Below are 27,653 nucleotides of genomic sequence, written 5' to 3' on the forward strand. Positions count from 1 at the left end.
GACCAACTTTGTCGATGATTTTCTATTATTTTGGGGCACTCTCAAGATTTTGGAAATGTTTTAGACAATACAAATATCTATAATGTGACTAAATTTAAGAAATCGAACCGTGTAATTTTTAAATTCATAGCTGAATAAGATAAATGAAAAGCACAATAAAAATTAAAGCTTAAAGTATTCTTAATTTCGTGACCACTACACTTTTTGTGATGCTTCTCGACAGTAACAAAGTCATAAACAGTTATTTGTGAAAATATGTTTAAAAATATAACATAAACAAATTATTTTTTTATTGTTGTATTTCATTTTAAACGTGTTTTATGGAGGATTATTTACTTGATAATATTGAATGATAAATTTTAGCCGAATGTCGTGATGAATGCTGTGATGAATGTTGTGTTGAGTTTGTGATGACTGATGTCCTCAGCAGTGGCGTGCGGTCATGCAAGCGTAGGCAAGCGCCGCTTGCCTAAACATTTTACCGAACAAAAATTTTTTGGATCAATCTCTGAGCAAAATCAGTTTAAATTTTTCTGTTCTAAACAATGTCAATGTAATCTTTTGTCTAAATTGTCTTTACATTTGAAATGCTTGCTATTTATACGCGATTTACTGTCGTGGTTTTCGGTTTCACTTTGCTACACTTGTAATATGAGTCAAGTGGATTAAATACACGTTAAAAATTTCTTATTTATTAACCAAGGCAAGCGCGCTTGCCTTCGGAGCTCAATTTGAACATTTGCGCATGCGTTAATCTAGATTTGGAGGCTTCTTATTCGAGGAATATCGAGAAAGGCAAGCGGCGCTTCTAAGGGCGCCGCTTGATAGCGATTGGTCAAACACATATCAGCGCACGAATAATATTCGTATATACAACACATTGGACATCCGAATTATTCACGCCATTAATGTTGTCGTTTATTAAAAGATGACTGAGAGCGAAAGGTAATGTTCTGATTTCTAATTCAAAGTAGTAGGTGCTTTACTGGTTATTTTATTATTTTCTGCGCACAATGTGCGTAAACAAGCAGGGGCCGCAGTCTGCAGAGACATCGAAATGCGCGCAAACGTGTGTTGTGGTAAAGTATGACTAGCATTATGACCAAAACACTATGCTCTTGTCAGTCTTGTGTCGTTGAATTCATAAATTAATGACTAAAAATAAAAGGTACAAGATACTAAATAATAAACACGACTCTCCGATATTCTGAAACGTACGAGTCAGTGCCAGACACATTTTGAAGAACGGGAGAACACGTTGCCATGACGTCATTATACCAAAATATAAACATTAAACAACGCCATGGCCTTAGTTTGTAACACACCGTGCCAATTTTGTTCGCGAAGCTGGCTGTTCTTAATTGTTATAATCACGACTGCTACAATACATTTCGCGCCTATTGTCTTGCAATTTATTTATGTAGAAGATATTATCTGTAGCATGTAATACAAGATTATGATATTGACAAGAGCTTCCTTTGCGTAGTAGTTTTGATATTTGTATCCGGTAGATATCATGTAACTGATGTAAGGTATAAATAAGATTGATGTTCCTATAAAATATATAGCATAGGAATTTTCATCCTTTTATGTTCTACTTCTACATTCGGTATTTCCGCGAACCTCACCCCCAGCGCTTGCCTATTAAATTCGGTCACCGCACGCCACTGGTCCTCAGTATGTTTCGCAGTATGGTACCAAATATACAGTAGTGAAATGACTATCCCTTAAAGCTATGACAGCGTACAAAATTTCAAATTTAATGCAGAGTTTAAAGCATTGTTGTGTAATGTGACTCAATGGTAATCCGTCTCTGAAGGCTCAATTGTGCAATGAATATTAAGACGCCTCGTACCGGAGAACTTAAATATCAAGGAATATTTTATTAATGGGCTGCATTTAAAAGTTTTACGTAATGAAATGATTGAAAGCGTGAAAAAAGTTTCTAAGCTTTATGTAATAGGATAATGTTGTCGTTTGATTAATAAATGAATACATATATTGTTAAAAAGCTACAGTAAATTTCATTGTTTTTGAAAAATAAAATAAAATGCCCCTTTGTCATTTGCATATCTTGGCTCAAAATATTTAGAAATAGGTTTCCACTTTCCTTGTTTTGTTAGCTCGTCTAGCTTCCGATGAAATCCATAGCCAGGGTCGTCGAGTACAAATTCATTAATTGTAAAGAATATTAGGCCTCCTTGTTTTACAGAATGAATAAAATCATCCATTCCTTTCCCTTTTACATGACCAGGACCAAAAACACCAACACATATAACTGCATCGTACTGGCCAGCGGTAACTCCCAGCTCAACTGATCCATTGGTTCCCATGACTCCCTTTTTTAGCGATCTGTACTTTGAGAAAATATAAATTATTAAAGAGTGAAATGGATAAATATCTTTAATGATAATCACAAGAATTCGTTAAATATAAAAAACTGACTGATTTTTTATAATTTTTCAAAACTTTGGCATTAAAATAAAGGATCAACTCTAATTTTGGCTTTTGTTGTTAATTGTAGGATCATAGAAGAAAACACAATATCGTTATGCTTACGATTGAAATGAAAGGCATGTAAATTTTATTGAATATTTTTTATAATAAACACTTAGCGATTGATAATTACTTCATTTTTCCATGCTTGTACTAAAAATTATATAATGTTTTATGTGATTCGACCAAATATCCTTTTCATTGATAAATCGCGTATTTTCTTATTTAGCTACCTTATAAAAACTATCAATTATGAACATTTCATGTTAAATGTCGATTTGAATGCTGTTTCTACAAAAAGCAAAAATTCAAGTAATACTTAGATTAAATTTCAACCTGTAAACTCCTTTTGTCTCAGAAAGCTTCAACATTTCTTCACTAATGTCAATACCGTCTACATTCTTATATCCCAGCTTGTAAAGATGTTCACCAACGAGTCCTGTGCCACAACCAAGGTCCAGAATTTCAATCTCCTGGTTGTAGTTATATTTAATAATTTCCTCGTGAAGTTGTTCTGCTGCAACTACTGGTCCTTGATAACTAAAATCATCAGCAACCTGAAATGGTATTGTGACTATTTAATCTAGTTTTATTTTTCCAATGATATGCTAAGGTAGTTGCCCATTCTTTACTTTTAAACTAAAAGTTCATTTTGTTTTATTATTTCATTTCAATTAATAAAAACAGCAATTTCTTGTATTGGACGGTTGTTTAACCTCATTGCAGGAGTTTGCATGCTAAACAAATTTCAACATTCATCATATTATAGCTGCAGCCAGAGTTTCCTGCAAAAGACTGATCTCTATATAAATTTTTGATGAAGGTCGTTTACCAAATTCTTACAAACTTTAATGTTTTGAAAAGGAGTAATGCATTTTAAAGTTTACACTATTTTCTTTCTGAAGTACTTATGCTGCTGTTTATCCAAAAAGTAGATACGGAAACCATACATGTGTGTATCCTTTAAAGTACATGATCATCAAATAAAGTAGACAAATAAAAATATTTAAGATAGCATTAAGCATTTAATAAATTTAAATGACAGTTGTTGTCATCAGGAAAATGTACTTAGTGCTCGCTATTCCGTCAAAAAAAACCTGTACGCTGTGCATAATTTTATTTTTTGCCTAACTTTCAATTTTTGACATGCACCATGCGCTAGCTTATTGCCACTTTATGATCGTACTACACATTCTATGTAAGAATACGGTAAACCTTTTAGCACAAAGCACGAATAAGCAATGAAAAAGCTAAATATGACCAAAATACAACAGTTTGAATAAATAGACGACTATCAATTTTGATGCAAAGCATTTACTTGTGTTTAAACTAATCATAACCATAACTTCAGCTTGTTTTTGCTTTCTTCAACTGTTTTGTCTAAATAGTGGTTTATTTTTATTAAAAACCATTTGGTATGTTAAAATTATTCTTTTTCTTTGTCTTCTTTGTCTTTTTTGCCTCTAATAAAGTCTTGTTTGAGCACTTTTCATCGCATAATTTTTTCATCTTTTATATATACCCTCCTGTACTCTTTACACGAGTTCTAACTTTGCATTTTAAAATATTTTTCTTTTTTTCTTTTGTCTGCAAAAACCTATTCTTACCTCACCCTTTTGCCTTATTCACTTTTCTAAATTCTCTTTCATTCTTCTAATTTTTAAACTGTCGGCCTTATGTCCAGAAATGACTGTTAAAAGAGCTTTATTCTGTTTTCAGTTATTTTCAACTTTAAACGTTTCTGTCCCTAGATACCAATCTGTTTTTATTAAGTTAGTCATTGCCATAATTTTCTCAAATTTTTGAAATTTGAAATCCTCTTTTCATTCACTACCGAGAAATAATATGATTTTAGTAGTTAACCCAGAAAATCACATAAATCAATTAAATTAGGGCTAGATCAGACTTTTTGCTGCAACAAAAAGTGTAACAAGTTGTTCTGATTGCAATAAAAATAATTTTTATGATAAATTATTTCGCGCAACTTGAGCATTACCATGAAATTAGAAAAAAATTTGTGAAAAAAGGCATACGCAGCTTATCGAAACATTAATGAATTTCATTGTCTTATATGTTACCTTTGATCTAAATTATATTGTGCGTAGTTTCATTGTTTACGATCACGCCAAGATTATACTTTTAGCCACCTTTTATTCTACAATATATAGACGACTATTTTTTGTGTTAACTAGCAAGGACAAATCTAGGGTTTGTCAAAAGAGTAATTGGACTCACGTATGTTTTCCTGAAAAAATTCTTATTTCATCATGAATACTAAAGTTAACCAAATAATGAGTAATTACCTATTTTCTTTTTTGCAAAGTGCAAACCTCAGTTGTGCTTTTATCCAAAGTTATTATTTCAAAGCCATTTTTGCTTACGGAGGCAACAGTTAAGCGCACAAGTGTCGCACCATCTGGTGACTATATCCATTTATTTGATTCGCTAAGGCGTAAGCGTAAAGCTATATCAATATATTTCACTGGCTGAAAAGGTATGTTGAGTGAGTCGTAGAGTTAGTCGAACAACCAGCATATGAACTTGTTATATAACAAGATAATAAGAGTAGGGATTTGTATAAATGTATAAAAAAAAAAGAAAATGCTCAATCCGGTGCTACCACTATTAGTTGCATTATGCCGGAATGTTTCTCTCACTCTATGCATTTACTAAAGAAAGCTTAAAAAATTCGATTGCAGACGAAAGCATGCATCTTTTAATAAATTTGATGCCCTTTATGGAGAAATTTTTTATGTTTTATCTTGAGATCTGTAATCTGATATAAAAGTTTTTCGATCTTAAAACAATTATATTTTCCCTCCCTTAAATGATAAGTACAAAATAGCTTTTACACATGCGTGATTTATGCTTTCTATTCGCGTTGTTATTACCCTTTAGAGGTTAGTACATTTTCAGATTATTTGAAGATATCTTAAGTTGAAGACGAAGCGTAATTATTGAAAAACCTTTTATTTTTCTTTATTTTATTATTGTGATAGCCTTCTTAAAAGTCGTATGCTGGGCTATTATGTTCATATTGAAAAAACCATGCTATTACCTGTGCAAACTGGTACTTGCTGCAATGTTTCCGATGAGTAAAAAAAGAACGATGCAGTTGTTTTTTAAAATTTTTACGGTTGATATATTTCATTTCAAAATATGTATTCAATAGTAACCATCGTAATTGACTGAATAAATATCAAACCCATCAACTTAAAAGCCAAAATACTTTGCTACGTTTATTGACTTTATCTTTTAAACATAATCAAAAAACACTTTGGTGAAAAAGTGTTTTATCAACAAATCTCGAGTAACGTGTATCTTCGCACGTGGGATACACGTAGTTTGACCTCCAGACACACGGAATTTGGCTTCAAAAATTATTTGACTTTTTTAATACAGGTAGTTGGCCATCTATATAGTTCAGTGACAGAGCCTCGAACACTTTGCTTGCCGAACACTTTACTGTGCAAATGATCTCGTAATATATATGTTTAAATATGCCTTGCTCACAAAAGAATTCGAAGGATAAACGATGGCGTTTCAACTTTGAAGAAATAAATTTGCACTTTATGAAATTGAATTAAAAAAAATAAATTAGTAAAGGAAACAAGCTCTGTCAAAAGGCCGTATTATCTTTTAAACTGAAACCAAATAAGATAAAATCAAAAATTTTTCACTTTTAAAATGTTTACATCAGTTGAACATCTGCTAAAAGAGCTGAGCTGCTGTAGATGCATCAGACGCCCCTATTTTGGCGTCTTAAGCGTGAATATCATAGGATTGACATCATTTCCGCAAGGCAACTTAAAGATCATCATACTAGTATTGAAATTCATGCGCAACAAAACAGTGAAATAAATATGTGCCTAAATTTCCGAGCATCTGATTGTACATACGGCATAGTTTCTTTCTTTAAAGAAAGAACAAAGATATCATTTTATCTTAATAATAGAACAATTTTGCTAGTTTTTTTTTGTTTTTATTCATACTCGGACCTGTTGAAAAGGACTGGCGATAGCTAAGTTTATTTGATTTTGAAAAAAAAACGTCGAAAAAATGCATTTTTTGATGCCATGAGAAATTTTTCCATCCAAAAAACTCATTTTTCTATAGTTTATAATTAATGACGTCAACAACCCTCTTTTTTTATATTGGTTACATTTGTTTTACAGGTAAAGTTAATGCTTTGTACAAAGTTTTAGTCTTTCTAGAAGTAATTTAACTAATAAATGGCTGATAATGATAAATTTTGAGGTCTACAATCGCCAGCTAAAATTAATGCATTTTTCACCTCAAAACCTTCATGGCGGCGATCATAAGTGGCTTCAAAGATGGATACCAAGTTATCGTTCCAGTGTGTCATTGTGATAACAATTCACTTGTGTTATTGAATTTTTTATGCACATAAAATGATTGTTTTGAGGCATTTGAATAAAACGCTTCATTATGAATTTCTTTTTAAGATAGTAAAAAGATTACTTCATACTTAATTCGTTTGTACTTTGTAGGATCTTTATTCCGAATTGGTTTAGAAAGATCGAAAACAAGTCACTCGCTTCCCTCACTGGTTTGTTTTCAATCCTTCTTGTGCATAAGAGATGTGTGCACACACTAAACACACCAATTCTGTCTTCTCTGTTAGACACTGTTGATAAAAGAAGCTCTTTACACTGATAAATTTTAAGCAGAGCACAATCTCAAACTCTCTGTACAAAAATACGTTATAAATTTTGCTATTGCTTTATTGTCATTGATATTCTTGTCGTAGTATTTCATTCAACCTAAAATTTCTTTTTGTTTTCATAGTACTCGATGAGTCAGCCAAGTAGCTACGATAGTCGTTTTTTGATGGAACGCTACACCAAAGCATTAAAAGTATAGTTTCATAAGTCTAATTTATGCAAGCTTAGCTTTGTACGTAACCATTAAAATACTTTTTTTATATATTTTGAAAAATGTTCCAGTCATTACCTTTTCATAAGTGGCAGCCCATTTTGAGTAAAGATTAACCAGATCTTGTTGGGGTGTGTTTGAAGTAAATTTTTTCAGACGTGTGTAGCATTCATCTTCATTTGGATCCATTAAAATACGGTTATTAACAATTTCTGCAAATGTGTAGGAGTGCTACGAGTTTAGTTTATGTAATATGCTATATGTCAACACTTCCTTACGAATACATGAACAATGCGACCTTTTTGTACCTGCAAGCACGTGTATAGGGCATTCATGTGAATAAATTCAAAACAGAAAATAATTATGTTTCTCGTGCAATTTAATTAATGTTTTCACTTGCATGCATGACAATTGTTGCAATGTATTAAATTACAATTGCAGTTGCGTTGTCATTTATTAAATCACAAAGGGTTCCAGAAAGAGTTATCGGTACTGCTTACTGTCGTCGTGAGGCAGTATTTTTGCCATGAGTACGAGGCATTGTTTTTCTCGCAAGACCTTTTTTCTAAGACTTTGCCATCCGTTCGCCTACTAATATAAAATAATCCAAAAAAATATATTACCAGTTGCGCTATAGAACGTTAAAGTATTCAGAATAACGAATCATATGACACAAAGGTGGGGTTGCAAAATATTGAGTAATTATGTTGAAGCAATAAATAAAAATTTGAAGCAATAACCGCATATGTGATGTGGCTTCATATGATTGAGCTACTTGTAATGTTTTGGAACTGTCCAATCGTGTGTGAATTGCATATTAATTTGTGCTCTCATTGCCTGAAAATCGTTAATCTGTTATATTGTCACCAAAATTTCCTTAGTCCAAATAAATTTCAATTCATTTATAGCGGACAAATTGTTTTAACTTATCTTCCATGCTTGAAAACTTCAAACATGAAAATATATTGAACTTGTTTACTTTTGAAACAAATTTCTTCTGACAACCAGGGTCGAAGCTAGAATGCTTATTGTGGGGGGAGGGGTGTATATCCATATATTCCGCTTTACCAACTAAATTCGTGTCAAATTAATATCGCTTTAAAAAGAAATCAGTCAGGCAATGCTGAATATATGAATAATCACCTCCAACTAGCGTTCTAGCTTCGCCCCTGCTGAAAACACAGCATATTTCAACTCATGTTGACGTTTATAATCAAAAAATTATCCTTACTAGATAATTTAAAAGATCTATATCGATACTACTGGACAACTTAGTCAGGATGTATATTGTCCAACAATATTTTTCATTACAAAAAATAAATGGAAGCTAGAACGTCGTTCAACGTCAAATTGAATTGTATAAATTGCCACCCAGCTTCGTCATACACTATGTTCATCCGAAGAATGGAATTGGTTTAATCTCAGTTTAACAGCCTAATTTTATTGAACTAAACAGAATAAACACGTAATTATATTTAGGGCTCCCGTCACAATGAATAACATGTTGCCATAAGGACTAGCTATATTTAAGAAAAATTCATAATATTTTGAATTGTTCTTGTAGAAGGCTTTTTTTATCTGCGTTCCAAGAAACAGCTAAATTAATTAAAGAAATTTGTAAGAAAGTATAAAGTTAGAAACACAGAACAATAATGTGTAAAAAATTCTTGTGCCTTATATACCACAGCGACGATTTATTATTTCATCAAAATACCTGATAACTCTGTCTTCTATAGCTATAAAGGGCACAGTGATCATCTCTTTCAATTTTTGTAAGCATTGCTTTGGCTGTATCAAGTTGCATACTTAGTTTTTGATGCTTTATGGCTTACACTGGCAAATTATAACTTTACGGAATAAAGTGATCAGAAACCAGAACAAGCAGACAATTTCAAGTAATACAAAATAAAACAAATTCCGAAAAGGAACATCTCGTCTGATGATGTCTTTGGAATAAAGACGAAATATTACACCATCTTTTGTTTCTAACTCTTGTATTATCTTGAATATCAAGAAAACGAGATGTCCCTTGTCGGAATTTGTTTTATTTTGTATTAAGTGATCAGAATGTCAAAGAATTCCATAATTTGTGCAATTAGTTTTGAGTAAATGTGTCATGCATCATGGGGATAAAAGCCATGCAGCCTTGACATCATTAAAGTTATGAAAAATTTTATATTTTTTCCACTTTGTCGATGATATATTGTGTGATTCTAAATTTTATATTTTTTCCACTTTGTCGATGATATATTGGATGAAGCGAAGCGTTTATTCATTTTAGCAAATGGAAAAGAATAATTCCTTCACAACAAAAAACTTAATTAAGCAATTTCTCTATGTTCTGAATTTGCAAATTCACAAAACCTTTTCAACTAAAATGACTCATGACTTATAAGAAAGGTTGTAAGTTTTGCGTTTAAAGTTTTTACTCCTTTTTCAATATCTCAAAATCATTTCACGTCTCGCTAAATTCCGAATAGATGGGCTCATGTGAACAGCCGCTAAGATTTATACATATTGTATTTTATTAGAAAATATTTGCTTTGGATTCAGTGGGCTATAATTTTGTACAATAGTTTGCACTGTTCATCAAATACTGTCCTTCTGGTTAGTAATAATATTCTCGATAGCATTAAAAGGGAAATTTGGAATTAAAACAGAGTTATACTGCGAATATTAAAATCGTTTTTGCGTAAATGGTATGTTGAGAGAGTCGTTAAGTTAGTAAAATGATCATGTTGCCGAATATTTGTTATATAACCAGAAAAACATTAAGTAAAGATTTGTCTGCTGATGTGTAACTGCTCTTGAATGATTAACAAGCTTTAGCAAAAGACTACGAGTACGAATTACGTCATTTTGCCGTGGAAACATTGTTACGACAACAACAACACGTAGCCGTCATCAATCTGAGTACGATGTTTTGTAAAAAAATCGTAGTTGCTACTACGATGTCTTTTTAAGCAAGGAAATTAGAAATATTATAACTTCGGTTAAGCTTCGTGCTCGTTGTCGTAGTCGTACTCTTGCTAAAGCTCTCTATGGAGGCTCTCTATAAGGTATTTAATTTTCAGTCGTGATTGAATTTTTGCTGGAGATTTATGTGTAACTGATTTAATGTACTTGCTCATCGGATCTTTCTGGGAATTACCCGAATAGCTCTCTGTCACTAGTATTCACTGTTAACAACTATCTGCTAAATATACTGAGGCTGTTAACTTCTATAAAGCTATTTGAAACTGTTCAACAGTTCGTGAAAACCATATTGAAAATTTAAATTACAGTGTTTATAATCTTTATCTAAATACATATCACAGGAGTGCTTCGATTCAGTTATAAGGGATGAATCTAAAAGATGTCTAATATTTCAATACAACCATTTTGCGTCTCCAGTTGTTTTGTAATTAGCGTAAGAGAAAATATTAAAATTGTAGAAATATTACCTCACACATTTCTCTCCGACAAAAAATTTCAAATGAGAAAGGTACTGTTCACATTTTTTTCTCGAAGGACGAAACAAAAGTTATGACTTCTAGAGAGGTAAATACGCTTGAATAACGCATTCTGATTTGTTATAAAGCTGAAATTCTCGTGATGTGGTACTTAAGAATATTTGAGGAATTTGCATTACACTACGTTGAGTATTTCATTGCATGGCACAATGCTTAAGCTGCCATATGAGACTGCAGATGATCTATAAATGCTGGCGGCTTCATATATGTACAACATACTGTATCAGGCTCATTTAAAATTCATTGTTTTCACAAATTGTAACATTCATTTATGATTATGAGCTTCCACCTAAATTATCAATCTTCCGCAGTCTCTGAAGCATCCTACTAACTCTAAAGTATTTACAGACTTATGACTTTCGCCATACACTATCACAGTAACGTTTGAAGAAACCTTATTTTTTGAAAACAATACATTTGCCCAGAAAAATAGAAAGAGTTGTTAAATAATAACAATAATAAAACTCTGTTGAAAAACTGATAAAAAATCTACATAATTTTCAACACTTTTGGGAAAGGGTGCTCTGATAACAACATTTTTTCCGTCAATGCTACTTAAGCAGTTAGGAAAGTTGCATAACCTCCAGAAACCACGGGCAATCTCATTCCACGAGGTCCCAGAAAGGCAACCTACAAACTCTTTATTCAATGCATTCCAATTTGCTTTGCATACTTCGGAAACAATGCATGAAACAGTCGTTGATCCAAGACTGTAGCTGACTGCAATACTTTGCTGTGATCCACCACACGCCAAAATTCTGAGAGTCACTGCAAGTCTCTCTTTCAGTTCAACAGAACTAGAGTAAGCTCCGGCATGGTTAGTAAAAGGTCTGATTTTGTGAGCAAGCTCATCAAAGCTGTTGGCTGACATGCGAAAATATTTGAAATGAATTTCTTCATTAAAAGCACGCATCTGTAGAAGCAGCACAAACTCTCCCTCAGTTTTTCTTGATTGATGAAGTGGACGGACACACCATCTTCTTTCGCGATGTCGCTGCAACAACAGCAATATCATTTTTCCTCGAGTTCAAGCTCTTCCTCGTCTGACATTTTAGCAGAAATTATTCATTTCATTCACAAAGAATATTAACAAAGTTGCCAATGCACTACTTGATGTAAATGTCAACATAATTCTAAATTTGTATGCAGATTTTACGCGTTGTAGCATGGGTTGTCGCGTTTACAATAAATGCTTTATTTTATTGTCGTATGGCGCGTGCCCATAGATTGCACAAGCCGGAGTGTCGTGCGACACATGTCGTAAGAAGCATAAATTGGTCTTTAGCGACCAATACCAATGATGAAGTAGAATCTCTGTTACGAATGGCTTTTTCCGTTGTATATTGCGTTGTGCATTACAATGTACAATTACATCGTCATTTGTCATTGTAAATTTTTTTAACAAAATTGTACTCAGCATATCTCGTACTTACATTTAAGAACTACGATGGCCGATGAGCGAGTTTAGATATCATTGGGACTTCCAATGTGTAAAATTTTGCATTACAGGAGAACAGAAATTTTGACCATTATATAAAAAGAAAAGGTGATTTTTAACTTTCTAACAAAACAATTCTTTATTTTTTAATGAAGAGGCTCATGCTTTTCATTTTGTAAACAGTTCCATGATGTTAACCTATATATAAAGTCAAGTGCATACAATGCTCCCACATGGTCTTGTGGTAAGAATACGGTGCTCTATCCACCGTAGCTGGGTTCAATTCCTTAGGGAATAAACGTACATGTGTTGGAAAATAGCACTTTTCTAGTAAAGTCAAAATGAAATTTACCTTTAAGTACTTTTAAATATCGTTGTAAAAATAGAACCTCTTTCTTCTTTAACTTGAGTCACCTCATCAGTGAAATGAACTCTGGACCTCTGGTGTACTAGACCAATGCTCTTACTTCTGAGCTAACAACACTGTTACAAACTTTTACAACAATTTTTACTATGTTTAATTATTTCTCTCTAGAGAAATGTTGTTAAATAACCATTTAAAGGCAATTTTTAAGCATGCAATCAGATTTTAAGATTCATTTCTCGTGGTGATGAATAGACAGAAAATAATGGATAATTTAGAGCAAAAAGTTTTGGATATTCATTTTTAACCTTATCTAATTTATAAGTTTAACTTTAAAATTCAAACCTAATTTGGTATTTACAATACTTCAACTTAGAAGAAACTATTTACCCTTGACTTATCGGGTGGACGAGACTTATCAGTGAATCGAAATCTGGATCCCTGGTAACAAACCAGTGCTCAGTTATCTAAGGTAATAAGGCTGTTAAAAACTGTAAAATTCTCTGTTCTTTAGTCATAACTCTTTAGAGAAATTTAGTTATTTAGCATTTCAAAGCAACTTTTAATTATGCAACCAGATATTAAAATCATTTATCTTGTGGTTATCAATAAACTAAGAATACCGTCATAAAATCCGTTATAAAATGCTAAGAGAAGTTATGAACAATTTATATAAAAAAATTGTTGGTTATTGTTTTTAATGTTAAGTAATATGAATGGTTCATATTACAGCTTAATTATAATTTAGTAGGTTTATTTTTATAAATTTGATAAAAAGTGTTAAACTCGCTACACTAGCCTCATCAGAGAATTGAACTCTGGACCCCTGGTTTACGAGACCAGTGCTCTAACCTCTGAGCTAATAAGGCTGTTACACAGTGAGCAATTTTTACATTGTTTAACTATAACTATCTAGATAAATATATTTAAATAGCCAATCAAATGCAATTGTTAACCATACAACCAGATTTTATAAATTGTATAAATTTGTATAAATTTTAGTTTGTTTAATTATGACCTGATAGAGAAATGTAGTTAAATAATCATTTTAATGAACTTTTAAGCATGGAATGTAATGTTAAAAGAGTATGTCTTGTGTTAATCAATAAAGTAAGAAAACCGCCATGAAATCCGTTATAAAATGCTAAGACAAGTCGAGAATAATTTATATGAGACAATTTTTGATCTTTATTTTTAACGTTGCGTAATATGAATGGTTCAGTTTATAGCTTAATCTTAATTCGGTAGTTTAATAATCGTGTATTGGAGAAAACTTTTAAGCTTGTTAGATTAGCCTTATCAGAGAATTGAACTCCGGACTCCTTGTTTACAAGACTTGTGCTCTATTTGCTGAGCTTATAATGCTTATACATATTTCGCTCTTTTTACTTTGTTTATATACAACTCTCTAGAAAAATGTATTTAGAAAACCATATAAATGCAATTTTTAATCATGCAATCTGATGTTAAAGTTATATTTTTCGTTGTGTTGAATATACAAAGATTACTAGATAGTTTAGTACAGAATTTTTTTTGTTACAATTAAAGACATTATGTAATTTAAAAAATGAACTTTAAGATTAAATCAAAATTTTGTAGTTATAATACTTTAAATTACAAAAAAAATTTTTGCCAGGTAGACCAGCCTTATCAAAAATTTGGACTCTGGATCCCTGGTTTACTGGACCATTGCTCTAAATTCCGAGCTGAGGCTAGTACAAAATACACAATTTTTATTTTGTTTAATTATAACTCTATAGAAAATGTATTTCAATTACCAATCAAATGCAATTTTTTAGCTTGAAATCATATGCTTAAGTTACATTTCTCGCGGTGTTGAATATACAAAGATTACTAGATAATTTACCTCAGTACTTTTTATTTTTATTAAAAACGTTATGTAATTTAAAAAATGAACTTTAAAATTTAATCCTAAATTTGTAGTTATGATACTTTACAATACAAAAAAAAAATGCTTGGTAGACCACCCTTATCAGAGGATTGAAGAATGGATCCCTGGTTTAATAGACCAGTGCTCTAAATTCTCAGCTAATTAGGCTGGTACAAAATACAAAATATTTATTTTGTTTAATTATAACTCTCCAGAGATTTGTAGTTAAAAAACCATTTAAAGGCAACTTTTAAGAATAGATTCAGATTTTAAAGATTTATTTTTGTGGTAATAAATAAACAGAAAATGCTGGAAAATTTAGAGCAAAAAGTTTTTGATATTTATTATTAACGATATCTAATTTAAAAGTTTAACTTTTAAATTAATTTGTAATTTGCTATTTGTAATACTTTAACTTGGAAAAAATGTTCATCCTTGGTAGACCAGACTTGTACATGAATCGAAATCTGGATCCCTTGTTATAAGACCAGTGCCCAGTTATCTAAGCTAATAAGGCTGTTAAAAACTGTAAAGTTCCTTGTTCTTTAGTCATAACCCTTCAAAAACTTTAGTTATTTAACAATTCAAAGCAACTTTTAAGCATGCAACCAGATATTAAAATTATTTATCTTGTGGTAATCAATAAACCAAGAATACTGTCATGAAATCCAATTTAAAATAATCAGAGAAGTCGAGAATAGTTTATATAAGATAATTTTTGGTCTTCATTTTTAACGTTAACTAATATGAATGGTTCACTTTAAAGCTTAATCATAATTTGGTAGTTTAATTATCTTAAATTGGAGAAAAAATTTTAAGCTTGCTAGACTAGCCTTATCGGAGAATTTAACGCTGGACCCCTGGTTTACAAGTCCAGTGCTCTAACCGCTGAGCTAATAAGGCTGTTGAAAACTGCCCAAATTTTACATTGTTTAACTATAACTCTCTAGATAAATGTATTTAAATAACCAAACAAAACCTACAACAGAAACTGGTGAGCCCATTGCTGTTCCATGTAATTGTGTGTAGTGTGTACCTTTCTACTGGAAGTAAGTCGAGGTGAAGCAGAGCTCTAGTAGCTCCATAATGTCTTCTGTCGGTAAAGGTTTGGAAGTTTGGTAGTCCGTATAGTCTGGGTGGTCGCGGTACTAAACATCTGAGTCGCTAGTAAATACGTTCAGATATAATGTTAGATTTTCTTATAGAGAAGATATTGCTGTTAAGTTTGCGTACTAGTGATAGTGTTGGGTCTTGTTTGAGTTGTTTGTACGTTTGCCTGTCGTTAAGAAGGGTGTCCATTTTGTTGAAGTAATCATTACTGTCCATGACTGCAGTCACGCGTCCTTATTCTGCTAGTAAATGACGATGTTGTTGTCGTTTTTAGTCGTTTGAGTGCTTGTTGTTCGTCCTTTGTCAAATTTTTGTTAAGTATAGAGGAGGATTGAAAAGTGGAGGCTACCCTGCTTCTGATTTCGTCTTTGGTTGTCTCTAACAAGTCTCCTTGATACGCTAGGACAGCCTCGACACTTGATACTATCGTCTCAGTCGGGATTCGTCTAGGTATTGTGGAATGTTTTAGTCCGTAAGATAGTAGTCGCGTTTCAGTTTTGTCTAATGAGCGGGAAGAAATATTCCTCACCCAGTTATTGTCATGGTTATGTCTTGTACGTGTTTTAGTTTGTTTTAATAGTTTAAGTTTTTTTTGTTGTTTGATTTGTTGTTGTGTCTTTGCTTTGTTTGCTTGTTTCTCTGCAATAGTTTGTATCCTAGAAAGTAAAGTATCACTTACTGTCGTTGGTATGAGTTCCTTCAGTTTATTCAGTCTTTCACACTCACACTCACATCAACAAACAGAACAGCCACATACAATTTCTCAAAAATGTCGAAGAAAACGGAACTCTTCATTTTGTCGACTGTTTGGTAAAACATGACAATCAAAAACTGCGTACAACAGTTTATTGCAAGCCAACGAATACAGACCGACTACAACGAAAACAACTATCTCAAACGTGTTTTTGAAAAAAACAACTATAACTCTGAGTTAGCAAACGCAACACTTACAAACCCAACGAACCCAACGAGCCCAACGAAACGAACTACTCAGTGACAAAAGCAACGATACCTTACATCAAAGGCACGTCTGAGACTATCTCGCGTATCTTACGACCATACAACATACGTGTCTCAGGTAAACAAATCACAACGTTACGACAAGTACTAACGAACATGAAGGACAAAGAACAGCCCAACGAACGACAAGGTGCAGTTTACAAAATAAACTGCTCCGACTGCCACGCCTCCTATATCGGAAAACGGGCAGGAACTTAGACATAAGACTTACTGAACTCAAACAAGTTACTAAGAAACAAGACAAAACTAATCCATTGTCGAACATCACCGAATCACAAAGCACAACATTGACTGGGACTCGGCAAAATGCATTATTTACAGTACTGACTATAGACCACGGCTTACATTAGAAAGTTGGTATACCAACTTGAACCAAACCCCCCTGAACAGATCACAGCAATTACACCTTACAAACGACTTATTCACAATACAAACAAGTGATAACATTTTTAGTGATAACATTTATGTTGTCGCTCCATTTCAAATCATTTCTTATTGTGAGTCCCAAAATTGTAACATTTTGAGCTCTTTCGAAAGGTTGATCATCGATTCTGATTTCATCAAATCGTTGGAGTAGTTTTTATGAACATTTGATCATTTCTTTACATTTCTTTGGATTAAGGATGAGTTTATTTTCTATTGACAATTAGCAATGTGGTTGATTTCTTGTTGTAGATAAGTTTTCCTATCATATGAAATTAGTTCTGAAGTAGTGGTGTCATCTGCAAATTTCCACATAAGTGATTTCGTTTTTCCAGATATTTCTAAATCATTGATCATGGCTAAAAATAACCATGGTTCTAGACAGCTTCCTTGAGGCACTCCTCCTGGCACGCTTCTCCAATCGGACATACACTGATTGAGTTTTACTTTTTCTTCCCTGTCTCCCAGAAAATCAATAAGCAATTTGATGGTTGAAGGCTCTTTCCCAAGAGTTAAACCTTAGCAATTCGGAGATTATTATCCATCGTATCAAATGCTTTTTTAAAGTCTACGAAAACAGCTCAAACTGCGACTGCTTTTCAGTCAGTCATTTGTTTCCAATTATAAATCATCGATATAAGAGCATGGGTAGTTGAGGATTTAGGGATAAAACCATATTGATGCTTATCGATGCATCTTAATATGACTGGTTTTATATCTTTTTCCATAACAAATTCTTCTGCAATTTTGGATAGAGTGGAAGTAAGTGATATCGTTCTCGAACCTTGTGTAAAATTTTTAATAATTGTTCTTTCGGGACAGTGGGACGATATCAGCAGTTTTCCACATCGTAGGAACTTGACAGTTCCGGAAAGACACATAAAGAAATAGTGTGCTTAGTAACGTGAGAATATCCGCATATTCTTCAATATCCAATTAAGGAAACCACCATGACCACCTATTCCGAAAAATTGACCTCCGTCTCAATGTCTTCGGAACACGAAGAATAATCACAATCACAACTTTGGTTTCTTAAACAATTTTTAGTATTACTCCTCAAAGTATTTCGCTTCTCTCGCTTCTCTCGCTTGTCTCACTTCCGTTCTCTGCTCTCTCTACTTCCGTTCCACTCATGTTTTCTATATTGTTCCTTGTCGTCCCCAACGTACCCGAATGTACAATCGAACTCAACACAAATTTAACATAATTTGTAACACCCTCCCCCACATGTAACTAGAAATCAGTCATATGTTATATCACTTTGTCTCGAAGTTTGTTTCATTTCTGTTCCATTAGCTCCTGATTTATCGCCTCCGCAACCACAGCAGCTTGTCGTCTTGGTCTGAATTCTTCGGCGTTCACTCGCAACTTTTTTTTATGGTTGCTGACGTCACGTTGTAATTCTAAAGGATAGATCAGTTGGATTGGTCTCTCAAGAGATATTTTTCCACACTGAAGTTTGACTCCTCTCACAACTCCATCCCTTCCACGGATCAACATCGTTACCTTTCCGATCTTCCACATATTTCGGTTTTTCTTATCGCCCTTAATTAAAACGATATCTCCCTCTTTCGGATGAGACTCGGTAGCTGAATTGTTAACTTGATTGCGTTGCCGTAGACTTGTTAAATATTCTCGCTGCCATCTGTTCCACAATTGGGTTTTGATTTTGTACAAATATTTTGCTCGCTTCCGTAATTCACCGTCCTTCATGTGATGACTCTCCACCTCAGGGATGGCATTCGTCTGTCGCAGTACGAACGAAGATGGTGTCAGTACGGGGAGTTCAACATCACCCTCTACATAGCTCAGTGGTCGATTATTCATACAAATTTCTACGTCCAGAACAACTTCTGTAAGTTCATCGAATTTCAGAAGTCCTTTACCAACGACTTTGTAAAATGATGATTTGAATACAAAGATCAATCGCTCAAACTGGCCTCCCCACCAGGGTGCGCGGGACAGATTGAATCTCCATTTCATGCTATGTTTACTGAGCTCACTGTAAAAACTCTCGTCTTGCATTGCTCTCTTTGACCATGCCGCTGCAGCTTGGAACGTTTTCGCATTGTCCGAATAGATCAGCGAAGGACGACCTCGCCTTGCTATGAGCCGTTTTAGACTTTGCAGGAAAGAAGTTGTCTCAAGACTCTTCAACAATTCACGATAGACTCCTCACGTCAAACTACAGGAAAAAAGCACTAAATAGGCTTTTCCTTCTTGATTTTTCTTGACTTTATACTTCATCGGACCGGCAAAATCGACACCAATGACTTTATACGGTGTGGTTCCCTCTGTTCGAGTCTTTGGTAAAGGAGCAGGTATTGGAGCTTGATACAGTTTAGTCGTAGATCTCTAGCATCTGTAGCATCTCTTCCTTTTCTTTTTGACTAGTCGACGAAGCCGAAGAACCCAATGTCTTTCTCGATCATCGCCATCGTAAGTATAACTCCCCCTTGGAGTGTTTCCAAGTGTGCATCTTCCACTAACTTCATGGTGAATAGAGCGCCATCAGGCAAGTAAATAGGGAACTCTCCTTGTTTCTGACCGTGACATCTTAAAATCTCGTCATCGTCGGGTTGTACATTTAACTGAATCAGATCCGTTTGAGACTTTGGGTTTTCTGTGACTCCGGCTTGTACCATTTTTATCCATGACATGTATTGTTCTTCCACTTCTTCAGATGTCAGTGGCCCGTGCTTTCTATTATCTCTGTTTTGTCGAGCATTATCAATAAATCGTTTCACCCACGCCCCAATACGAATCGCCTCCTGCAATGGATTTTTTTCAAGAACATCACTCAATATTGCAAAGTCCGACTGCTGAATAGCCGTGTTCAAAACTACTCTCGTCGCCTTTGCTTCACTTTTGGAGTCAACCGACGGTTTGACTGTAAGATCTGGTGGCCAAAGACTACGCTCTGATAGCCAGGCAGGACCTTTCATCCACATCTCAGTCAGTTTGCCACCTCTAGTTCTTAGGTCGGCCGGATTGTCGGTTGTTGGCACATGATTCCACACGATCTCATTAGAAGCTCGGATTTTTGCCACTCGATAGGACACGAATTGTTTATAATCCCCCTCTCCTTTAATCCACCATAAAGCTACAGTACTATCTGACCAGCAGTGTTTTCTGTGTGAAATGTGCCTCAGCGCATTGCTAGCATTCGAGACCAAATTTGCGGCCATATGACTTGCAACAAGCTCTAACCTCGGGATAGTCAGTCCTCTCTTGGCAAGTCTTGATTTCGCTGCCAGTAATTCCTGAGTAACCCCAGATGGTTGTTTAGCGACCGTGTACACGACTGCGCACAAACCTTCACCGCTGGCATCCCCAAATCCATAAATCTCTAAGCTACAGACGGGCTCTTTGAACGACAGAACCGCTCTTGGCACGGTCACTTTGCTTGGTAAGGTGTTTTCCCACTTCTTCCAACTCTGCTTCAATTTACCAATCAATTCTGCGTCCCAGAGTAATTTCAGGTCACACACCTCTCGATAGATTTGTTTGCCTTGCAAAAGCTGAGGGGATGCAATTCTCATTGGATCATAAATCTTCGCCAGTCGACTTAAAATGTTGCGCTTCGTTGGCCATTTCTCACAATGTCCTATTTGTACACTTAACGTATCTTTCTCCTCATTCCACGTTGTACCCAGGAACTTCGTCTCAGTTGGCTGCACCCCAAATTGTTGTTTGGCCGCTGTTTGCTCTTCATGATTTTTGTTAACACTACCTTCATCCAACATCTTTGCATTTGATGCCCACTTATGAAGGGTAAAGGTTTCGTCACCCAGAATGTCAATAGCTACCAATTTCCTTTTTCTTGCTTCATCCACAGTGCATCCTCCCGAAATGATGTCATCAACGTACAGACACCTTCTCAGAGCCTCAACTGCGTCTGGAGCTTTGTTTTTTCCAGTGATCCAAATGTGTTTCTTGAACTCCCCCAAGTAGGAATGGAGAAGAAACCAATCCAAACAATACTCTTGTGTACTGTAATACTGCTACATCAGCTTGTGGATTTGGTCACCATTGAAATCTTAAAGAATCCCGTTCATGTTGGCGTACACGAATTGGAGAAATGCATTTTGAATATCCCCAGTAATTGCAACAGGAAAACTTTGCGCTCTTATCAGCACTTCCCACAGCTTGTTATTTAGCTTAGGTCCCGCGTACAGGCATTCGTTTAAAGAAGGACTTTCTGGTGAAGCTTTTGCTGATGCATCGTACACCACTCTCAGTTTAGTGGACTGCGCTGACTCGTGAACGACTTCTTTGTGAGGTATGTAGAATTCATTAACTTTTGCTACGTTAGTTGCTGGTTCAACTACGCCATTTTGCTTTTGGTCTTGGATTACTGCATTACTGCGTTGTAATCTTTAGTTAATTTCTTTCGCTGTAATCGTCGCTCTAAAGATTCCAACCTTCTGATGCTTCCTGTTTTGTTCGATTTGGAGAGGTGGATGATTTCCGCGGTATGGAAGACCGGTCTCGTACCAGCCCTCGCGTTAATTGCTCAATGAATTCGTTATACACAATTGATTGGTCGTGTTCAGCAGTGTCTGCTAGGCCCAGCACATCCAACCTGCAGAGATCTTCGTAACCCTTCTGTGATATTTGGGTAAGCAGCATCCTTTTACTATTTGGTTCCACATCAGGGCTCATGGCAAACTATCCGAGTTTTGTTTTTTCTGCAATTGTTTGCCCCTCAGTTGCCAATAGAGGATTCGTGCGAGTTTTTATCCGTGCATATTCCCCGCTTCCCAAAACGATATGTACAGGTATTTGAGCTTTTTGATCATTATCAACAAATTTTGCATTCTTTAGGTGTTAAAACTCTCTTTGTAAGTTTTTATAGTGTGGATTGTCCACATTGAGTAACTCTTCTTTCTCCACCTTTATCAACTTCACCTTCATTGAATAATCACTGTCTATTGCTTCAACTTCCACTTCATAGATTTCCAGTCTTGTTGTTTTTGATGTTAGAAGCATGTCAACTTTAGTGGTTTGTGTCTCAGTTGGTTTCACCCTCAGCATCGATGCAAGTTTACCAGATATGTATGAGCTTCCAGCCCCTGAGTCGATCAATGCACGACATGTAATTCCATTTATCAACAAGACTGGATTTCGCCTAGTCCACTGTCTGACTGCTTCAGTAAGCTTGGTAAACTCCCAACTTTCCCATTCTGGATCATTTCTAACAAGGTCCAACGTATGGCTGGGAGTTTGTCTAGAGTCATGGAAACATTTCCTTGGACATCTTTCAGTTTACCCAGCGTTTCCAAAGCTTGGACACTGTGATTTAACTTCTCACTAAATTCGGCAATCTTTCTTTGCTCCGGAGATATGAGGCAAGTTCATGATCTCTTTTATGTAAGCTTTTATAATTTCCGAATTCTTCCCATAATGATCTTTTAAAATTGACTTCGTTCTATTGTATCCTTCGGTGGTAAAAGGTAATGATTCTACTCGTCGCTTAACTTTGGGCCCAAGGAAACCACACAGATATGTGAATTTGTTGATGGCAGCTATATTTGACTTGTTCACCGTCTCCGTAAATTTCCCCCCAAATCTGGTCCAATCCATGTATCCCCCCTCAAATTTCGTAATATTTATTTTTGGTAATCTCACCGACATGCCTTCAACACTTATTTTTTGAGTCCTCAGACTTTGAATTTTTAATTTTTGCATTTACTTGAGCCTTTGTTTCTTGAAGCTTTACTTCAAATTTAAGTTGCTCCTCGCGAGCGTGATTTTCCTCTTCTAATTTCCTATTGTTCAGGCAGTGTTGTAGCTTGTTTATTTCGTCTTCGGCTTCGCTTATTTTTTTTTCGATTTCCGCATTCCAATCGCTGATTTCTTCAAGATCGTCCTCTCTTTCGATTTTCGCTGCTTCTACAGCTCTTTTAAAATTGTCAGCTTCGTTTATAGTTGTTTTGAGTGCGTTCAGTTGTCGTTCGATAGTTTCTCGCTTTCCCGAATCTAATATTTTAGCTGTTCTTTGAGCAGATAACTTTAGTTGAGTTAATTTTATATTGAGTTTTGCTTCGTCGTTTGCCATGTTTGTATGGGACGCGTAATATCTCGTACGAAATTCTCACAATTTATCACAAGAACAATCCCTCGTCGGCAGGTGCCAGGTATTCCAAAAAATTGACCTCCGTCCCAATGTCTTCGGAACATGAAGAATAATCACAATCACAACATTGGTTTCTTTAACAATTTTTATTATTACTTCTCAAAGTATCTCATTTCTCTCGCTTGTCTCGCTTGTCTCACTTCCGTTTTCTGCTTTGTCTACTTCTGTTCCACTCATGTTTTCTATATTGTTCCTTATCATCCCCAACGTACCCGAATGTACAATTGAAACGCAACACAACTTTAGCATAATTTGCAACACACCAGCCTTTGAGCGACTAATTTTTCTTAACTTTTCAACAACCTTGATTTCGTCAAGGTTTTGTTATAATATTATGCAATTTTAATGGCAAATATGCTTAATAATTTGTCACGTGTCATCTCATATCAATAAAAGAGAACAGTTTCCTTCAATTTGTCACAAGCAGTTCGTTGCTGAAACGAATAACTCCGATTTAGTCATGTCTATAACATTTCATACTCAAGGTAAAAGTACATTGATTGTTGATAGCAATAATTTAGTAAATGGAGGTTATGCCGATTTCACTGATGGTGATTACATTGCTGAAGAGTCTGGTGTCGGTTCATGGATAGTTTACAGAAATAAAAACTACAGCTCTGAAGGAACACTTGACATCATTGTTGTACCAGAAAAAAAAGGGAAAGATAAGGTTAAATGGTGTCAATGGATAAACAAGACTTGTTCCTACTGAGAATTCTCGTTTGATACTGTTTGAGCATGCCAATAATTGCGAGCATAAAAAGGTAACAAGCGTTTTTGCTAATTGACGTCAAAATAAAATGCTTGATTTATATTAACATTCTTAGCTTTTAAAAACCTTTAATTTATGTTTCTTCATTAAGTTGACAAAATATTTTTCTTTTTAAATTGCTATTGTTCTACATTGCTAGCCGTATAAACTTTTTTCAATTTTTGTTATTGCAATTCATTATCTTTACTTACAATTAGTTAAAGTTGTTTGTGATTTCAAATGAAACAGACATGCTGTGACTGACACGGTGCAATTATTTTCGCATCATTATTAGAAAGACCAATGTGCTGATGTTACAAAAGATTTTCCAACGACATGGCAAGAAGTTTCATCAGTAATCGTGGTTGATGCTCTTCACAGTTGCAACGTGTACATAAAAAAGAAATGGGGTGGTGCAAGCAAGTGGTGTACATCACGAAAGTGGCTTCGTTTTGTTGGACAAGAGTTCAACGATAAAATGCAGAGTTTTGACCAAGGCTAACTGCTCTCATGTTATTGAAATGATCATAAATCATCATTGCACGTTTACATTTAACTCTTTAAGGAAATTTAATTCCTGTCCTTGGAAAATAATAATTATTTTGAAAATCATCAAATAGTTTCTCGTTCATATGATTGAAGTTGGAAAATTTTAATGCCAAAAATGAAAAACGGGCATTGTAGATTAAAAACAAATCATTTTCAAATATTTCTTGATTTTTGTTTAAAAGATATCAGACAGCGCAAATGCTTTAACGTACTAAGGAAGTGCATAGCAAAATTTTTAATATCTATAAATACTATCTTAATCTAATTGTTGAACAATGCTTTCTTTTTATCGTACTTTTAGATGGTTTAAACCACTCGTATTATTCAAAACATGTTTGTTACATGTTCGTAAATGTAGATCGTAAAGATTGGTATAGTCCTGGGCAGTGGCGTAGCTAGCGGTCCCGCTACTCCCGCCCGGCGGGAGTAGAAATTTCCCAAAAAAATAATAAATATTCTATTTGGACATAAGATATACATTATTTCACGAACAATTTGTAATATTATGTTTTATTCGTTCATATTTACGCTTTTATTAGGTGGTTCGTAATCGTAATACAGCAAAATCTCAAGATTTGTTATGTAACCTAGCAACCGCCTTTTCTTGCACATTGCATACTCGCGCGATTCTCCACGTATTCCGCCCATCTTCAGAGGGCGGAACATACAATTTTATTCTATATAAGAAGTTTTGAACTCTGGTTGGCTAAGGGACTTGACGCATGCTCAAGTCTGCTGTTTTTATAGTCGAACTCCCGCTATTTTAAATTGGCGGAGGTTGTAATTATTCGACCTTTTAATACGAGTACAGCGATTAGTGATTATCAAATTACGTGTCATTGTCGGTATTAATTTTCCATTGTGTTTACTCTCAAATTGCTATTTTGTATTTGTATATGACACAATGGCTTCAAGTGCGACTGCGATTTGCTCAACTGATGTTGATTTAGTAAATAGCTTATTAGCTAAACCGTTCTCTGCTCAATCGTCGGTCGAACAGAATGTTATCGTTCATGAACGGCCTACTTCTGATTTAACTATCCAAAATAAGGGAAGAGCATTTCAGAGAGATTGGTATGAGGCGAAGGACTGGCTGTGTGGCAGTACAACCTTGCAGAAAGTGTTTTGTTGGCCATGTCTAATGTTTTCCCCCAAAACATCGCCATCGTGGACTAAGAATGGCTACAACGATATGCGGAGTATTATGTCTGATGCTAAGAAGCATGAAAAATCTAAATCGCATTTGACTGCATTTAAGACATGGAAAACGTATGGAGCTAGTGAACGAATTGATTGTCTTATGTTCCTCGCTAGAAGAAATGAGATTCAGCGTCACAATGAGGAGGTAAGACAAAATCGAGAAATCTTAAAAACTGTTACTGAGGCCGTGCTGTATTTGTCAAAGCAAGAGCTGCCATTTAGAGGTCACAATGAGTCCGAAGGTAGCTTGAACAAAGGTAATTATAGAGAGTTGCTCGAATGTTTTGCTAAGTTTGATTCTGTATTTGAGCGTCGACTGCACAGTAGACTAGCAGAATCTGACATAGTTGGTGACAGAAGATTTATTGAAGATGAAATCAGAAAGGAAATAAATGATTGCACATTTATGAATATTCAGGTTGATGAAGCATCTGATGTCTCCACCAAAGAGCAGCTAAGTGTTATTGCTCGGTTTGACAAAGCAAGTCAAATTATGGAGAGGCAATTAGGATTTGTGGATGTAAGTATGAACAGAAATGCCACAGCAATATCACAAGTTGTCAAAGATAAACTTGGTGAGTATTCTAATATAAAAGAAAAACTGGTTTTACAAACATATGATGGTGCTTCTGTCATGTCTGGCCATATCAATGGTGTTCAAGCATTGGTTCGACAAGAGTATCCTTTTGCTCATTTTGTTCATTGTGCAGCTCATAGATTGAAGCTGGTCCTATGCCAGTCAGCCTCATCAATTTCTCCTGTTAAAATCTTTTTATTAATATAGCTACATTCAGCACATTTACAAGCAATGCCCCAAAAGAAAAGCTTTTCTCACATCTAACAACCTTGAGTTTCCTGCCCTGGTGAAACAAGATGGTATTATCGCTCTAGATTAATCAATGTATTGCACAAAACTATGAAAACTTTTAGATATTTGAGGGGGTACTTGAACAACCAGCTGGATGGGATGATGAGTCATTAAGTAAAATAAGTGGCTTACTGCATTATCTTGATAGCTTTCTCTTTTGTTTTCTAGTGTGTGTTTTTTACAGGATTTTAGAACAGTCCACAATTTTGTATTGCATTCTTCAAAATAGGGAAACCCATTTTAACTATGGCATAAGCAAGATTGACAATTTCAAGCAGTTTACACTTCGCACAGATCAAGCTTTCACCGAGTTTTACCAAACTGCACTAGAAAAAGTAGGCCCACCAGCAACCAGAGCAGATAGTAGATACAATTAGAAACAGCTTTATTTTGAGGTTATTGATTCCATTAAAGGCATGTTAAGTGAACGATTTCAAGATATTAATCAGTTCGAGTTTTTAGACCTTGTAAATCCTAAACTATTTACTACATGGAAGGGCATAGTTCCACAGGAGAAGATCAATCTTCTCAAAGATAAGTATAGTCCTCTTTTTGACATCCAAACTTTGGAGAGTTAACTTTCCTTCATTTACAACGACTAGGACTTTCACAAAGAGTGCAGTAATGAGGTTCTTAAATACATCTTCAAATTTAATCTCCAGTCGAGTTTAGGTCAAGTGGTAAATTTGTTAAAATTGAATGGTGTGTTGGCAGTGGCAAGTGCTTCAGTAGAGAGGTCGTTTTCTTGCTTAAAAAGGGTAAAAAGCTATTTAAGAAATAGAATGGGTCAAGGTCGGCTTAGCTCTTTGTGTAGAATATCTATTCACAAAGATATCATTGAAAAGAAAGAGGAATCAGAGGTGTTGCATAACGAGGTGGTTGAAAAATTTGTAGAAAAACCCAGGAGGCTGGCCTTTCTTTATAAATGATGAGTATAGTATGTGTTTTGATATTTGCGAGATGGATTGGCGGGAGTGACTATTTTTCCTAGCTACG

General features: G+C 34.8%; 3 protein-coding genes and 1 non-coding gene across 4 annotated transcripts; all 4 read right to left on the reverse strand.

Annotated features, from left to right (window-relative positions):
• Positions 1 to 1,863: 1,863 nt before the first annotated feature.
• Positions 1,864 to 11,919, reverse strand: LOC124457158. Its single transcript, XM_047007441.1, has 3 exons — positions 11,578 to 11,919; positions 2,833 to 3,053; positions 1,864 to 2,352 (listed from the first exon to the last, which is right to left on the reverse strand). The coding sequence occupies exons 1-3, from the start codon at positions 11,917 to 11,919 to the stop codon at positions 2,025 to 2,027; spliced, it is 891 nt and encodes a 296-aa protein (XP_046863397.1). The 3' UTR covers positions 1,864 to 2,024.
• A 1,583-nt stretch (positions 11,920 to 13,502) lies between these two features.
• Positions 13,503 to 13,575, reverse strand: Trnat-cgu. Its single transcript has one exon. It is a non-coding gene; the product is annotated as a tRNA-Thr (tRNA).
• A 4,853-nt stretch (positions 13,576 to 18,428) lies between these two features.
• LOC124457159 lies at positions 18,429 to 19,175 on the reverse strand. The gene has a single exon (XM_047007442.1). The coding sequence runs from the start codon at positions 19,173 to 19,175 to the stop codon at positions 18,429 to 18,431; it is 747 nt and encodes a 248-aa protein (XP_046863398.1).
• A 365-nt stretch (positions 19,176 to 19,540) lies between these two features.
• LOC124457160 lies at positions 19,541 to 20,896 on the reverse strand. Its single transcript, XM_047007444.1, has one exon. The coding sequence runs from the start codon at positions 20,894 to 20,896 to the stop codon at positions 19,541 to 19,543; it is 1,356 nt and encodes a 451-aa protein (XP_046863400.1).
• Between the last annotated feature and the right edge of the window lie 6,757 nt (positions 20,897 to 27,653).

The sequence above is a fragment of the Xenia sp. Carnegie-2017 genome, unplaced genomic scaffold, assembly GCF_021976095.1.
Source record: "Xenia sp. Carnegie-2017 unplaced genomic scaffold, XeniaSp_v1 HiC_scaffold_6, whole genome shotgun sequence".
Lineage (NCBI taxonomy): Eukaryota > Metazoa > Cnidaria > Anthozoa > Malacalcyonacea > Xeniidae > Xenia > Xenia sp. Carnegie-2017.